The sequence below is a fragment of the Sesamum indicum genome, linkage group LG3, assembly GCF_026168435.1.
Source record: "Sesamum indicum cultivar Baizhima isolate 11 linkage group LG3, ASM2616843v1, whole genome shotgun sequence".
In the NCBI taxonomy this organism is placed as follows: domain Eukaryota; kingdom Viridiplantae; phylum Streptophyta; class Magnoliopsida; order Lamiales; family Pedaliaceae; genus Sesamum; species Sesamum indicum.
The window spans coordinates 22,997,770-23,013,819 of NC_142659.1; the positions used below are offsets into that span (position 1 = coordinate 22,997,770).

The 16,050-nt window shown below is 34.0% G+C and overlaps 3 protein-coding genes across 4 annotated transcripts; 2 read left to right on the top strand and 1 right to left on the bottom strand.

The window, feature by feature from the left end:
* Nucleotides 1–341: 341 nt before the first annotated feature.
* LOC105158537 (transcription factor MYB15-like) lies at nt 342–2,855 on the top strand. Its single transcript, XM_011075319.3, has 3 exons — nt 342–704; nt 919–1,048; nt 2,328–2,855. The coding sequence occupies exons 1-3, from the start codon at nt 572–574 to the stop codon at nt 2,770–2,772; spliced, it is 708 nt and encodes a 235-aa protein (XP_011073621.1). The 5' UTR covers nt 342–571; the 3' UTR covers nt 2,773–2,855.
* A 1,874-nt stretch (nt 2,856–4,729) lies between these two features.
* On the bottom strand, nt 4,730–8,203 carry LOC105158461 (malate dehydrogenase). Its single transcript, XM_011075227.3, has 7 exons — nt 8,044–8,203; nt 6,867–7,025; nt 6,563–6,738; nt 6,015–6,292; nt 5,771–5,906; nt 5,548–5,659; nt 4,730–5,082 (listed from the first exon to the last, which is right to left on the bottom strand). The coding sequence occupies exons 1-7, from the start codon at nt 8,084–8,086 to the stop codon at nt 4,988–4,990; spliced, it is 999 nt and encodes a 332-aa protein (XP_011073529.1). The 5' UTR covers nt 8,087–8,203; the 3' UTR covers nt 4,730–4,987.
* Nucleotides 8,204–9,042: 839 nt separating this feature from the next.
* LOC105158462 (NAD(P)-linked oxidoreductase superfamily protein) lies at nt 9,043–15,621 on the top strand. 2 transcript variants are annotated; one of them, XM_020692224.2, is made up of 8 exons: nt 9,043–9,388; nt 9,593–9,688; nt 10,937–11,020; nt 11,676–11,836; nt 12,316–12,535; nt 13,288–13,423; nt 14,496–14,674; nt 15,238–15,621. In XM_020692224.2, exons 1-8 carry the CDS (start codon nt 9,125–9,127, stop codon nt 15,475–15,477), a joined length of 1,380 nt encoding a protein of 459 aa, XP_020547883.1. In that variant the 5' UTR covers nt 9,043–9,124; the 3' UTR covers nt 15,478–15,621. The 2 variants fall into 2 exon arrangements, with proteins under 2 accessions (XP_020547883.1, XP_011073530.1); XM_011075228.3 differs by having other exon boundaries at nt 9,045–9,388; nt 12,418–12,535.
* Nucleotides 15,622–16,050: the final 429 nt, after the last annotated feature.

Sequence of the window (16,050 nt, forward strand, 5' to 3'; positions counted from 1 at the left end):
ATTGTTTCCTTATATTCTATTAGGAGTGATAGGCCAATAAACTTAAAATTTCTCTAAGTTTATAACAATATATATATATATATAGATTACATACTATCTATTGTGCCGGAGCAATATATTGAGTCCTAAAATGTTTAAAAAATATAATCATCATGTTCTATGTCCATATTATGTTGTGCCTGTAAATTATAGTTTACTTAAGCAAATTGATCATTTAGGTGCCAATTAATTAAAAACCCGATTTTAAGCTAAAAATACAGCTCCATCCATATAGGATGACAATTTCTTACTAGCCAACACATTACCAAGTCTTCGAGTGAATATTTTATGGGTGAAGTATGTGGGTTAATTAATTATCATGAGAGAGAGAGAGAGAGGTAGAGAGAGAAGTTCCTGGAAATCGTCATATTCAAGACTAGTAAACCCTCAGAAGATGCTGAATCATGTTGACGATAAATACCGACACTTGGTCGATACAACACTACTGTACATCATCCCTCAAATCAACAAATTAAACCAAAAACGCTACCAAAACTGAGAGAGAGAGAGAAATCATTTGATGAATTGAAGAATGGTGAGAGCTCCTTGCTGTGAGAAGATTGGACTGAAGAAAGGACCCTGGAGCCCTGAAGAAGACAAGATTTTGGTGGATCATATTCGGAAACATGGCCATGCAAATTGGCGGGCACTCCCCAAACAAGCTGGTAATAATTATCCGATCATTTTCTGAAAAGGGTTCGTCTCAGAACCCTTGGATCGTCCTGAGTCTTGTCAGTATCATCACAAGCATCGGGAAGTTTCTAAATTAGGAAAGTTTCTAAATTAGGAAACTTGTGTGTCCTGATCACACAGACAACACAGAGTTGTAGTATTAGGTTGTTCTGATCACTTGGGATTCACTGTTTTGAGGTTTCTCAGGTTTGCTGAGATGTGGGAAGAGTTGCAGACTGCGGTGGACGAACTATTTGAGGCCGGACGTAAAGAGGGGAAATTTCAGCAAAGAAGAAGAAGAAACCATCATCAACTTGCATGAAATGCTTGGAAATAGGTTAGACTAATTATCATCTTTAACCTAATCTGAGTGGATTTTGATCATACAATTTAAATTTTGATTCCTTCTATAGCATGTAATTTAAGATTGAAGCTAGTTCATATATTACAAATCTTTTAGTGTTACATATAGTAATTTTAATAATATTTCTTTAATTGTTTTATATATTTTTTAGTCTTGTAATTTTGACATTTTGGTATATGTATCCTTTATTTTTTTAGAATTGCAAAAGTGTCCTGTAATTTTTTGGCATTTCTCAACTTTGGTCCTTTCGGTACCTGATTTTGTTAAAATTGTCGGAATAAATCATGTGCATCTCACGTGGTTCATTTTTTAAAATAAATAATAATATGGCACATGATTTATTTCTAGACTTTCTGCAAAATCCTGCTCGGTGAAGACCAAAATTATGAAATGTTTAAAATGTTACGGGGCTCTTGCAATCATAGAAAGATAAAAAATAAAAAATTTCACATTATAAAATTACAAGATCAATAGTATATCTAATTTATTTCTTTAAATATAAAGATTACATGAATTTTTATATACATAGGGTATATATATATATATAGATATATGAATAAAATTGCAACACTAGTTAATTTTACAATAGGAAATACGTAAGACTGTTGATTCCACGACGAGTATAGATTATCCCTTTGTGATATGAGAAATAAGGTAAAAAAAAGAAAAAAAAGCCTAAGAAAAAAAGTATAGCAAATTATCTTCTATATTTCAAAAAATAAAATAAATCACCCCCTCCCTCCTATCTAAATCATTGATTGGGGTAATTTGTTTTATTTTTTAAAATATAGGGAGGTAATATGCTAATTCTTTTTTTACAAGGAACTTTTTTACTTATTTCACATATCACAAGGAGATAAAAATTACATGCAACCGGATAAAAATTAGGTTTTATCAGTATAAGATTAAGTCGACGTTCTTACATTACTAGTTTTTTCTATGAATATTGTCTATCCAGCATGCATTCGTGCATCGTAGTTGCAATTTCGATGCAAGTATAGTTTGCTTTAACAAAAATTATACGGATTTATGTTGAAAAAACGTCTCATAGGGGTAAAAAAACTTTTAAAACTAATAAGTCTAGTAAACTTTTTGTCTATTCAATGTGAGATACATATTAACATTATGAGTTTTCCAATGGAGTGGTTTGGGATAAGCACAGGAGCTGGATTCTTTGGTTGATCAGAGTAATTTAATACAATCATGTAGTCTATGAAATTCCAACGTTAATTTCTTGTTTCATTTTGATTAGGTGGTCTGAAATTGCAGCAAGTTTACCTGGACGAACAGACAATGAAATAAAAAATGTCTGGCATAGCTGCCTGAAGAAAAGGCTCAAAGATGACAACAACTCTTGTCAAGATGACAAGGAACTCTCAACTTCTGAAAATCCGAAATCCGACCCCAAAGTTTTAGAAAATTCCAATTCCAGCACTTCAGAGCAAGCTGTTTCTAGCCCACAAGGCCCCAAGGTTTGGACAAATTCCAATTTCAGTACCTCAGAAAGTGAAAATGAGCATTGGTTGGAGTATTTCCCTCAGATGGATGAAAGTTTGTGGTGGGATTTAGAATTGCAATTGGAAGAAAGCAACAAATTCCAGTTCCAATTTTCATTACCGAAGGAATCACAGATTGATGAGTTTTGGTACAATCTTTACATTGGAGCTGGAGAAATGACAAAGTTACCAGAGTTTTGACCCCGCCTACCTTTTTATTATTATTGTTCATCACTTCATATATTTTTTTAGGTTGCATTTCAATTCAACAAATTCCTTTGACATGTTTGGATAATTTTAAATAAGTTAAATACAATTTTTTCCCGTGAAACAAGCGAATATCTCTATGAAAAAAGAATTAGCAAATTACCCCCTATCTATGGCCAGTTTAGATGAAGTAAATTTTCAAAACACAGGAGCTAATTTGCTATTTTATTTTTCAGAGATTTTTTTATTTTTATTTTTTGTTTATTTCTCATTTCAAATGGAGTAAATTGCATTTTTCTCATTGTAAATATAAAAGATTTTAAATTCTTTCATTTTAATTTTGAACTATAAATTGAAGAATACGGATGAATTTCAAATTCCTTTTAAATGGAGTCGTTTGAAATCCTTTTTTGAAATCCTTCCTTCCAATACAAATACATCCTTTGTCAAACTCCAAATGATCATATATATTGAACTGAAACCAAATTGATGCGCTAAATAAATAAATATTGTGTTTACATAGAAGAGGGTTTCTTCTGAAAATAATAATAGGAAGGGAGTTTCTTTAGAATAGAGAAAATGCCATGGGATCTCCTTAACTTTTGATTAAAAAAAAAAAAGTGAAATAATTATACTTAAATATGAGAGACAGTGAATTTTTTTAAAGATAAATTGCAATTAACTTTCTTAAAATTTAACATAACTATAAATATCTCCTTAATGTTGATAAAATCATGTAATTCTTAAATGGAGTTTTGAAATTGTCAACTTTAGCTTATAGTATTTATTTAAAAAAATAAAAATTTGTGAAAAAATCGAAGAATATGGATGGCAAAATTTTTGAAAAATTGTAAAAAGTAGCCCTATTAATTCATAATGTATAAGAGCATTTTAGTCAGTTTATTATAAAAAAAAAAAAATAGATAAGAATCTAACAGAGACTAACGGATTGTTGGACGACCGCTAAAATGAATGTTATTAATTATGTCAAATTTAAAAAAAGCTCGATATAATTATTTGCCTTCTTTTAAAGCTCAAGAATCACATTACCAAGATTTTAGAAAGATTTTATATTTATTAGTGTTTTCATGAGGAGTCAATTAACCCGATAAAACCTAGTTACTATTTGCCAAATTCTAGAGAAGCTTTGGTTATAATATAGATCATGAAGTATCGATGAATAGTTAATTTGATACAATCATCTATTACCATAAATTACCAAAACACAATAAAACAATAACAATCACAACAATGTCGAGCCATCAAATACCTTCAACTTATATCTACATATATTGATAATTAAAGATGGATTTAAACACACTGAATTTCTTGTTTTCTGTGACTGTTTTCCGGAATGAAAGAGGTTAGAAAAACCCTGTTTTGGGGGTCTTGGAGACCCATCATATCTTTTTGGAATAATTACTATTTTTAATGTATAATGGGATAATTACATTAACATCTCTAATTTATTATCTATTTACGTAAATTCAAGATAATTACATTTACATCTCTAATTTATATGAAATAATTACAATTATATCTCTAATCTATAGTTTGTTTACATAAATTATTTTACCTTTTGCATAATTATGAAAATCACTCTTAACTGCCAAAAAATAGAGTAATTTATATAATAATATTAATATTTTTTAAAAATATATATAATTTTCGAAAAATAAAAATAATTTGTATAAATAACATTATCATTTTTAATGTGTATGTATAATTTATCCAAAAGCCGGGTGATTGGTCAAAAGAAGTGCAAATCGAATTATCCCTATCGTTCTGAAAATTAGATTGATTAGTTGGATGCTATTTGTACCTATTACTTCATCAAATTTGAGGTCAGAAGCATCAACAACTTACAAGAATTGACAACACAAATACAATAATCCGAAGTTAAAAACCATCATAAATCACAGAATACAAACCTACTAGACGAGCATAAATCTGAGGATCCAAAACTACCAAATATTTATTATCGAGGTATGAGAGGCAATTCTCCATAGTTATCATTCGATTCAGTCCACGACTGGAAAGGGTTACAAATTGAAAGATGTCCCCGCGCACAACAAATTACATGAAGAGTAAGATGAAAGCAGGCAGCTCCCGTCATTAGTCACCAACAATAATTAACGATCGCATTATTCAAATCTGCGAGTAATTCTATTATCACACACATCTGATCCTGCTAGGATTGGAGGAGAGATTAAGAAAGGCAAGAATATGCAAGTGCTTTCTCCTCACTGAGCTCTTGAGCAGTCAAATCCAACTTCTTTCGTGAGAACTCATCAATGGAGAGACCTGGATTATGGTAAAAGAAGTGAAAACAAACTTATTTCATAGAATCCCGCAAACACAAAGACTCATGTATGCATCTTGTTTCCAGGATGAAATGTAGCGGAATGACAAACTAACAATATTGGCATGGTCAAGGGCAAGCATTGAAGGAAAAACACAAACTGCGTGTGCAACCATAAAACACAAGTGTCAGAAGTAACCGGACATGCACATCATGTTCGAAATCCAACTGTACGGTCATAACTGAATCTGGTATCTACTTAACAAAGATCCCAACCAAGTGTGAACCAAATAGATCAGCAAATCACTTTTTTTGGAATCTCACAGCTCATGAACTACATGAAATTATAGGAAGATGAATCTCATGGGCAAAGTGTAACAACAGTATTCATATGTGATTATTTATAGCATTCTAGATAAAATAATGTCAAGAAATAGATGATCTATTTTCAGTTAATGTATTCTCACCTTGTACGATAGACCATTCTCCATTTTTGCAAGTAACTGGGAATGAATAAATCAGTCCAGTGGGGACATTGTATGAGCCATCAGAGTATACACCCATAGAAACCCAAGTACCCTGGAGTAGATTGAGGAAAAAGATCAGATGATCAGATTAATCCATTCTACATAGCAATTGAATGTGCATCAATCTAAAGGAACCTCCACCTACAGGTAAAGGACAGCTTACCTCCGGGGTTCCAAGGACCCAGTCACGAATATGGTCACATGCAGAACTAGCAGCAGAAAGTGCACTGGAAAACTTTCTAGCTTTGATTATAGCAGCACCACGCTGCTGGACAGTAGTTATGAACTCTCCATTCAACCTAACAAATTGAAAAAATTAAAGTTAGAACATAGGATAAGTTATGCGGCAATAAGAATTCAAACGCTTATTCATGGTAAATATAATTTTATAAACGGAACTTCTATACCATTCATCATCAGCAACAAGCTCACGTACAGGCTTCTCTCCAGCTGGAGTTTTGACAGATGCATGGTTGACATCAGGATACTGTGTTGAGGAGTGATTTCCCCAAATAATGACATTTTTAACATCTGATACTTGCACATTCAATCTCTCTGAAATCTGTCCAAGGGCCCTGTTATGGTCCAATCGAGTCAAACAAGTAATGTTCTGCTCTGGGATAGATGGCGCGAATTCTTTCAGAATCAAGGCATTGGTGTTGGCAGGATTAGCAACGACCAAAACCTGGAAGTAAAAACTCAAGAAGAATTAGCTAAACATCTCAAAAAGCACTATAACATCCACAAAATAAGTTTAAGAATTCTTATTATGTCTTTGGTTTTGTCCCCTACAAATGAATCCTACTGGCATCTAACTGCCATAATTTCACATGTATTATGGTGACAGTATCAAGCTGCAGATTTATAGATGTGTTTGTGCTGTCAGCAGAAGCACTCTTACACAGACAGATATAACTTTTAAAAAACAAAATCCATGAAGTTCATGTGTAATCACCTTACAGTTAGCTGCAGCATGCTTCTCAAGAGCAGAAGCTTGAGACTTGTAAATGGACACATTCTTTGACATTACATCTTTCCTCTCCATACCCTCTTTCCTGGGAAACCCACCAACCATAATAGCAATGCTAACACCAGTGCAAGCTTCAACAACATCAGTTGTGGCTACAACACCTGATTTAGACAACAAAAATGGATAAGTTTCATCTAACAATCCCCTTTTAAAAATAATTGGTAGGACATACATTCAGTCAAGAAAAATGGAATTTTTGCTTGACACTGTAAGGCAGCTAAATTAATACCTTTAAGAAGAGGGAATGCTGCATCCACCAATTCCATTTTGACTCCATTAAGAGCCTCAGCAGCAGGTGGAATATCAAGCATGTGAAGGATCACAGGCTGGTCAGCCCCCAACATAACTCCTCTGGCAATCATAGGAACCAGAGCATATCCGATTTGTCCTGTAAAAAGGGATTGCATTCACTAACACCGCTGAACCAAATCCAACCCAGAAAGAAACACCAGAAATCAATGAAAGTTCAAACTAGCACGAACTAAAGGTCAACTTCCTTTCATTACTAAACACCCCTCAAAGAAACTGCATCCCAATAAGTGTTTCACCCAAATCAGCATTCCAACACATAAATTTAATTCACAATATCTTTTTCCAAGTCAAAATCACTCCAGAAATACTAACTAGTCTAATTACAATATTAACTCTATATTTAAGAAAAAAGCTAGTCATATTGACGAAATAACTCAAGGAGTACATGAAGTCTCGCACTAAATAAACACAATCACATTTACGACTAGACAAATCTTATTATTCTTCTATAAAAATTATCTTTTCCAAATACTATCCGCTGTAGCACGTCATTCCTATACTAAATAATTTTGCACGATTTAAAATATATTATGAACTCGCCTTTGTGGTATATATTCTTTCACGCTTTGAAATATATTATAAATAAGAATAAAGTATATAAATCAGTACATTACATTAATTTAAAAAAGAATAAATAATAATTTATCAATTAATGTAAATTTTGAAAAGTTAGATAAATTAGTTATTTTATGTCATTTTTTACTTGACCAAAAATTAGCACGGCGGTGTCGTTGTTCGCTGCGAGAGTTTTGGGGCTTTTCTTTTTACATTATTATGGAAGTATAGATAAAGGATTTCCGCTTAGCCAGATATTTAACAAAACAAATTGAAAAGAAAGCATCAGTTAACCCAATTAATCAGCAATAATTCGAGACACATAGAATAAAGATCGTTAAATCAAACTTAACCGGAAAAGGCGACACCAAGGCACTCTATTACAAGCACTCCTACCAACAGATCCACAATCCAACAAGTTAATCAACACGAAAAACTGATCCAACAGTCATTTAAAGTAAACGAATTCTACAAAAACAAAAAACAAAAAAAGACACGAGACAGATCCAGAAACGAACGGCCAGTTACGGAAATAGTACCTGCGGCGCCGGTTACGAGAACACGCACTGGTTCTTTCGCCATCTCTAAGAACAGATCTGCGATCTGAAAACTGGTGAAATCTAATGACAGGTGAGTGAGTTTGAGAGAGCAGTGAAAAGGCTGAGACTGTACTCGAGAAGAGTGTGATTTGATTTATAGGAACGAGTGAACTCTTGACTTCGCCCACGGAAAATTGGATATTCCATGGAACACGGAATACGTCGTCGTTCACTGCGGTCTTATTAAAACGATATTTTTGTCCTATGGAAATTAATAAATAGTACTACTTTTTTCTTATAAGTATTTATATCAATTATTATAGTTTTGAATAAGGCAAAATACTATAATTATAAAAACACAATTTCAATAACACCAATTTCAGTATCGTTCCACGACCACAATCAACCAATATTCTTTCTACAGTCACGAAGTTGCAATTTCAATAACACCAATTAATGGATATTTGTCACACAATTTCATGAAATTATGAAGTAATAATGTCAATAGTCAAGCAAATCGATATCAAATCAAACACTATCCACAACATGATTCATACGTCATTAAAATTTAATTCTCTGAATTATTACCCTTCAACTCCCCAACTCATATTAAATTAACTACTCAATCAACTTCTTTTCAAAATTAATTCTATGCAATTTTCATGTACTTAAAAATTAAATTTACCCCAATTTTGTTTAAGCTTATTGTTAATTGAAATTGAAATAATGTATTAGTATTTTTTTTGTAGTTATATATAATAATCGTTATCAATATAACATATACTATCAAAGTAAATGTCAATTTTTAATTTAATTTGAGTAAAATAATTAATACATTAAAAAAAATGCAAAATAATTTTTCTATGTTTGTAAACCATGCCAAATTTTAATATAAAAAAATAAATTATGAATTTCAATAAAATAAAAATATTACTAAAAATTATGGGGTAGGTATTATGTGTTAACGAAATGAAGTAGTAGATAAAATATTAACCAAATATGGAAGGCGCAACACGTCAACCAACGAACGGCACTTTTCTACCCTCTATCTCCGCAGGAGGATATCTATTCAAAATTTTCCATGGCTTCATCGTCCGGCTCCTCTATAGTACCCGCGTTTCTCCTCAACAAAAGAAGCTCCACCGGAGGTATCTCCGACCGTCATTTGACGCAACGCTTGGCGCCGGCCCCTGAAGGCGGGAGGAATCTCGCGTTGCTTTGGAAGTGGAAGAGGAAGAAGAGGAGCAGCTTCGTTATTTTCAGCAAACAGCGTCATGAAAACGCGTTGCAGTACAAGAAGCTCGGGGACTCCGACCTTGTCATCAGCGAGATTACTCTTGGCACTGTGAGCAATTTTAACTTGGGTTTGATTTCCTAATTAATTTTCATCATCAGACTTATGAATGATGTTGATCGTTGAACCAAAGCGCCTGTTTGGATCACATTGTTAGGCGTAAGGCTCTAGGGTTTGGATATCGGGATTTACTGAATATTATTGTAGCAGAGTTTTGGTAATTGATAATGAATTTGTATTCTATGCATATTCCAGATGACATATGGGGAGCAGAATACAGAGAAAGAGGCTCACGAGCAACTTAGTTACTCGTTTGAGCGCGGAATTAATGCTCTGGACACAGCAGAAGTGGTAAGGCTCAAGGAGACCTGTTAAATTATATTATCCAACTAATATTATAGATACTGCACTAGTGATTAATTGTCCGGAAATTGGGACTAGAATGAAAATGTCAAGTTAGTTAGGGGCAGTTAGGGGCTTTGAGGTGAGAGCTCAAGATAATCAATTCAAATAATATCATTGAGGAGAGCTTTTGGAATCATAAACTTGAGTAATTCTGTCTCGAAGGATTATATTTTACTTTCTCTGGCTTTTTCTTTTTATACTACTTAGCCTATTACCACAAGACATGGCATTCACCTTTGTGGTAACTTGGTGGAGGCTGAAATTATTGCTTGTATATCTTACTTGATTCTAAACACTCAAAATTAAGACTTTTCTAGTGTAGTCAAATAACATATTTGGGATGCATTTGGTAACATACCATTGGGAACTGAAGATGAGATTTCCTCAAAAAACAAGCAAAAAATTTTGTAACTTTTGTGCCTGGTGGTGTTGAAATGTACTGTATCCTAATCAGATAACGATTCACTGCAATTCTTGTACTTTCTTTGAATGGGTGCTAAGTGGCACCATTGTGGCAGGGACGTGTCGTTTTTACTAGAACCTTCATGTGATTCTTTATGCATATTTATATTAGGCCGCATCTAGTACAAGTTACACATATTCTAGAGGGAGTAACTAGAATTTTCACCTTATTATACCTTTCTGTGTTGGGCTCTTCAATTAGGTTTGTGATGAGCTAGTTACAGATATTCGGGAGTATTCAGGTTTAGAGAGGATTTGGGTGTGAGATTGCCAAAATATTTGTAATTGCTTGGTAAATGGCAGGCTCACTGTCTTTACCCATGAATATAGGCTTTTCGATCAATCCTAACCACTTATATTACCCGATGTTATTTTGTGTTCTTCTTTGACTTCGCTTTTTTCATTTATTTTGGCATATGGATTTCTGTGACAAATTTTAAATGCCTAATTTTGGGTGGTTCAGAAGGTTCCTCCTTAGTGCTCTGGTCTAGGGTGATTCACTTTCTCTAAGGTAGAAAAGAGCTTACTATTAAGTAGTTGAAGCTAGATAGATTTTCTATAACAAGTTTCATGTACTTAGTATTTGGTGATTGAGTTTTAAGGTCTATGGGACCAGAAGGAATGACTTAGTACTATGATTCTCTCAGCTGGAATACAACTTTCTATTAAGTATTTGGAATAGACTTGATTTTGAAACTAGTTAATGACTGTCCTCTTTTTTCTCCTTAAAAGTATCCAATCCCTGCCAAAAAGGAGACACAAGGAAGGACAGATCAGTACATTGCGAGCTGGCTGAAATCTCAACCCCGAGACAAGGTACTCCACAGTTATTTCACTGATTAAGAGGGTATTTGGATAAGCTTATTTGAAAGCTTATAAGCTCTTGAAAACCGTTTGGCAAATTTTTTTTTAAGAGATTATAAGATCCTAAAATAAGATGTTTTGAGTCTTAAATCTTTTTTAACTTCAACCCACTCTTCAACATCTTACAATTTCTTTAAATCTTAATATCCAATAAGCAAAAACACCCTAATAATTTATTAGCATTTGACCTTTACCTTCATATAATTGACGTTTTTCCTTGCACAGCAAAATTATCTATTTATATCATTTTAAATTCTAATAGTTTGATGGCTTTTTGGGTCTTTATTACATTATGAAAAGCTTATAACGTCAAACACTCTAACATGTTATTGGCTCTGGCATATTATTTATCCGAACACTTTAAGAGTTTATTTTTTTTAACATTTTAGAGCTTCTAAGATGTAGGAGCTTATAACATGTTTTCAACAAGGTTAGCCAAACACCCTCTAAATCTTTATTCAGTTTTCTAATTTTTCTTTTCTTTTTCTGCTCCTAGTTTCACAATGGACTTCCCAGAGCATGGTCTTACTAAGTGCCCAATGACCCAGAGTTTTTTGAGCTATTATGCCTGAACCCTCTTATAATACATCATTTCTCTTTAATTAAGGTTATTTTGGCCACAAAAGTTGCTGGCTACTCAGAGCGAACAAGTTATTTACGTGACAACTCAAACGTAGTGCGAGTAGATGCTGCTAATATCAAGGAAAGTGTTGAGAAAAGTCTTAAACGTCTTAATACAGATTACATTGACTTACTCCAAATACACTGGTAAATTCCTTACTCGATCTTTCTGGCTTCTTATTCTTTACTTCCTACACAATCTGTTGCTTATATATTTGTAAAAGTTGCATCGCATATCTCTTGATTGATCCAATAATCTAATTATTGTATGTAGTAACCAGTAATAATGAGAAACAACCATTAGGTGACATTTTAAGTCGTTCGAATAGTTCACCTGTAGTAGCTGGTGCTGTCTTTCTAAGATCTCAAAAGTTAGTCAAGTGGTCACACTAACATAAAGAATTGAAAATGCTTACTGGTCATTAAATCTGGTAAAGGAATTATTCACATATATACGTGAGCTAGCAGTTCTTTTCTTATTCACTTGGATTTGCTACAAGTTCGAGAACCAATTGAAAATTTCCAATTCCCACCTGCTTGAGTCCAATACCCTTTTGCTTAGCTATGAACAAGTTGCCCAAAATTCAACAGAATGTAAACTTGTTTATTTCCTGGTTATCTTGCAGCAAAATTGTCATCTTAGACTCTTTCTCACACGCTCACACACACGCATGTACTCACAGACTTCATCCTTCCATTTCCTTTGAGTTGTACCTGTGTGATATCAGGCCAGATCGCCATGTTGCATTATTTGGAGAATATTTTTATGATCCTTCAAAGTGGAGGTCAAGCGTGTCTTTCATTGAGCAGCTGAGGGGATTTCAAGAACTCATTGATCAAGGAAAGGTAAATTTCCACCAGTATGACTTTTTCGTTTCTGAAATGCTTGTCAGCATTCATAATGGCAACTATTGAAGACAAGTAGCACGTTTCTGGAAAAACTAAGGTACTATTTCATTACATTATATTAACAGAAATACCCACAATTGTAATCTTGCATGAAGTTGATTGATAGTATAGAAACTCATCCATTTACTAATTTGTTATCAGAAAGTAAAATTATTGATTATCTGGCAACAGGCTTTTATGATACCTGGATAATCATGACATAGACTAAGAAATCAAGCCAAGCAGGCCTAAGATTTCATCCATGAATGAATGAGGCACCAAGCAATCCCATTGTCTATATATTTACTTTCACAACTTTTTCTAAAATTTGTATCAGTAATCAATGTGAGTTTCGTAATCAGATGCAAAACTTCATATTTTCATGATAGGATTGTTGTAAGCTGAGTGTTACCTTCTCGAATTTATGCATTCCATCCAGAGAAAGGTACATCAGTTCATTGGGTGCAGTTTTCAGTCTGTTCTGTAGAACAAGCATACATGTCAGAGAAAATGCTATGCTCAGCTAAAATTTTTCATCTCAAGAACTACAGAGTAAGCTGTATTTGGATAGCTTGTTTGGCTTAATTCTATCAAAAACTCAAGAAACTGGAGAAGTGATTTTACAAGCAACTTCTATTATTTACATCCAACTGAAATGGTGAGTCTATTATCTGTATTACGAATTTGATGGCAATGCTAGAAACTTACAGGTAAGGTACATTGGTGTTTCCAATGAAACCTCATATGGAGTAATGGAGTTTGTTCATGCTGCTAAAGTTGAAGGACTGCCAAAGATTGTCAGTATCCAGAACAACTACAGTTTGCTGGTTAGGTGCAAGTTCGAACGTAAGTTCTCTTACTTCATAATCAGGGAACAATTTTAAATCAATTCACCTTCCAGGTCAAAATTTTATCTTGTAGTACTCTTTCCGAAATTTTATTATAATAAAGCAATAAACTGTTGGTTCTGTATCTTTATGATCTTCCCATGAGAGCAAAGCACTGCTGCTGTCCCACTCCTATTCATAAGTGTAGGCTTTTTGTCATTGTGGTAGTGCGTGGGTCTGTGTTTTTATGTCCTCTAGTAAAACTCCTACAAAGATGTGTGAGATGTTCCCATAGGTGCCCTTTTTTTCCAATAATGAATAGAGGGTGGATATCCATTGATCTATGCTGAAGAACACAATCTTTACTCAGTGAAGAAAAAGATGGATAAGACTTTCTTACTTGCTTGAACCCTGACAGCAAGTGCAATAAGCATCAAGCTCAGACGACCACAGCAGCTACTGGATCAGCAAAATTTCTTTCCATTATACACCAATTAAGTGAACTTTTCGATTGGTGGAACTCTTGATCAGAGAATATACATATATATAAGTGAAATTACCTTATCTATACTAGAATTCCAAATTACCTTCCCATTGCTTTCAGAATTAAAACTACCACAGAACAATATTTGTGGAGAGATAGATGATGAAATACAGAGAAAATTGTTCCTAAGAGGCTCCTCTTTACTGCAGTGATTACTCCAAAACCTGAGCCTGGTATATTCATGCAACAAAGCCTATGAACTCAGGATAATTCTACCCCTCCATCCCTCCACACTGTTGGAACTTAGCAGAGAGAATTGTGTTTCTTTGCTATAAGGAGGTGGACATCTCCATCCATCTCCAAATAAGCATTTCCCAATTTCAAAATTCTGTCCAATTGAGCTCACATGCATGTTAAAAGATAAGGAGTAACTGAAATATGTGAGTTTGAAGACTCTTGGATTAGAACGAAACAATAATTCAAGGCTATTCTATTAGATGTTACATCTAATGATGACATTATGTTGGACTTGAAAGCTGTGGCACTTCATAGAGGTGGATCATTTTGATTATAGCAGTCTCATAGTTTATCATTTGATACTGTGCAGTTGATCTCGTTGAAGTATGCCACCCAAACAACTGCAACATTGGTTTACTTGCTTATTCTCCACTTGCCGGTGGAGCATTATCTGGGAAGTACCTAGACATTGATTCTGAAGCTGCCAAAAGGGGGAGGTTTAACCTCTTTCCTGGCTACATGGGAAGATACAATAAGTCTATGGCTCAGGTATGCATTGACACTCCAACTAAAGACTTGATGCTGATTTTTCTTTTTTTCTTTTTATTGTTATCTCATGCTTGCAAATGATTTTTAGATGCTACTTCGCCAAGCAACATCGTTATAGATTGCATTTTTAGCTCCGTGAAACTATTTAACCAGATACTTATTTATATGAGCTTCTAGTTTCCATTTCATGCCTTCTTTGGTACTCTCAGCTTGTAAGTCTTTCATGACCTAGTATTAAACTCGAGCCACATCAACCTTGTTTGCACTAACTCCAAGATTCGTGAACTAGCATATCACAAGCTATCGCGTTTACCTATACATGAAAATAGTATTTGCAAAGAAATAATATTTTCTCCTTTCTCTTCATCATGTCAAGCATTAATATTAGTTACCCCAACTAAATATCACTTCCTGATGCTCAACGTCACATATACTTGTATTGTTTGAGAACTAACTAGCCATTACAGTTAACCAAAGTACTTGGAATTTCATCTTCTCATTTCATATTGCATAATTATGCAGATGTAACCTTGACAGATCTGACATTTTTCATTGAACTCCAGGAAGTTACGGCCAAATACCTTGAAGTGGCAAAGAAGCATGGGCTAAGCCTCGTTGAGTTAGCTCTTGGATTTGCACGAGACCGACCATTTGTCACCAGTTCAATAATAGGTGCCACTACTATTGACCAATTAAAAGAAGATATTGATGCCTTTTTGAAAACGGAGAGGCCTTTGCCACCTGAAGTTGTGACAGATATCAATGATATCTTCAAGAGATACAAAGATCCAGCTATAAATTAGGTTCACAGCATTACATTGATTTCCATTTTGTTCCAATAATATGTTATCTTAGTAGCATTTATTTTATTTCTTCAATTGAAACTTACAAACATTTAAAGACATGTTTGTAAAAGGTCTAGTTCCTGAAGTTCAAATATTTAGATATATGTCTGAGCGATGAGCATATACATAAGTTGTGGATGTTCAATACTGTCAAAATTAGGACTCGTCTGATAATGAAGGTTTTGGACTGTTAGCGAGACAGAAACTTTTTAAGTATTTGGAGAAATGCCCCACAGCTGAAACAAAGAAAAGGCATTGAATGTGGCTTCTGGATTTGTAGCTTTCTTCGACATGTTTGAAAGAGAGAACAGTAGTTGTTGTATGAGACATCCTCTTTTGCCAGTTTATAGAATGAGGTGATGATGACGTAGGAAGACGTCATACATTGGTTGCAAACGAGGAGTTTAAGTGGTTTATAAGTCACCAGGCTTTTAGTTCCGAGCTACCTTTCATGGACAAAATCTTAAGATTCATACAAAATCGGAGTGAATAATAGCTTATGAAATAGTTGACTGATTGAATCGCAAGCCA

Coding starts and splice junctions, on each gene's coding strand:
- LOC105158462 (XM_020692224.2), top strand. CDS start 9,125: ATGGCTTCATCGTCCGGCTCCTCTATAGTACCCGCGTTTCTCCTCAAC. Junction 9,689..10,936: donor CTCTGGACACAGCAGAAGTG/GTAAGGCTCAAG, acceptor TCTCCTTAAAAG/TATCCAATCCCTGCCAAAAA. Junction 12,536..13,287: donor AACTCATTGATCAAGGAAAG/GTAAATTTCCAC, acceptor AGAAACTTACAG/GTAAGGTACATTGGTGTTTC.
- LOC105158461 (XM_011075227.3), bottom strand. CDS start 8,086: ATGGCGAAAGAACCAGTGCGTGTTCTCGTAACCGGCGCCGCAG. Junction 7,026..8,043: donor TCTCGTAACCGGCGCCGCAG/GTACTATTTCCG, acceptor CCCTTTTTACAG/GACAAATCGGATATGCTCTG. Junction 5,660..5,770: donor GGGTCCTTGGAACCCCGGAG/GTAAGCTGTCCT, acceptor AATCTACTCCAG/GGTACTTGGGTTTCTATGGG.
- LOC105158537 (XM_011075319.3), top strand. CDS start 572: ATGGTGAGAGCTCCTTGCTGTGAGAAGATTGGACTGAAGAAAGGACCC. Junction 705..918: donor GGCACTCCCCAAACAAGCTG/GTAATAATTATC, acceptor GAGGTTTCTCAG/GTTTGCTGAGATGTGGGAAG. Junction 1,049..2,327: donor CATGAAATGCTTGGAAATAG/GTTAGACTAATT, acceptor CATTTTGATTAG/GTGGTCTGAAATTGCAGCAA.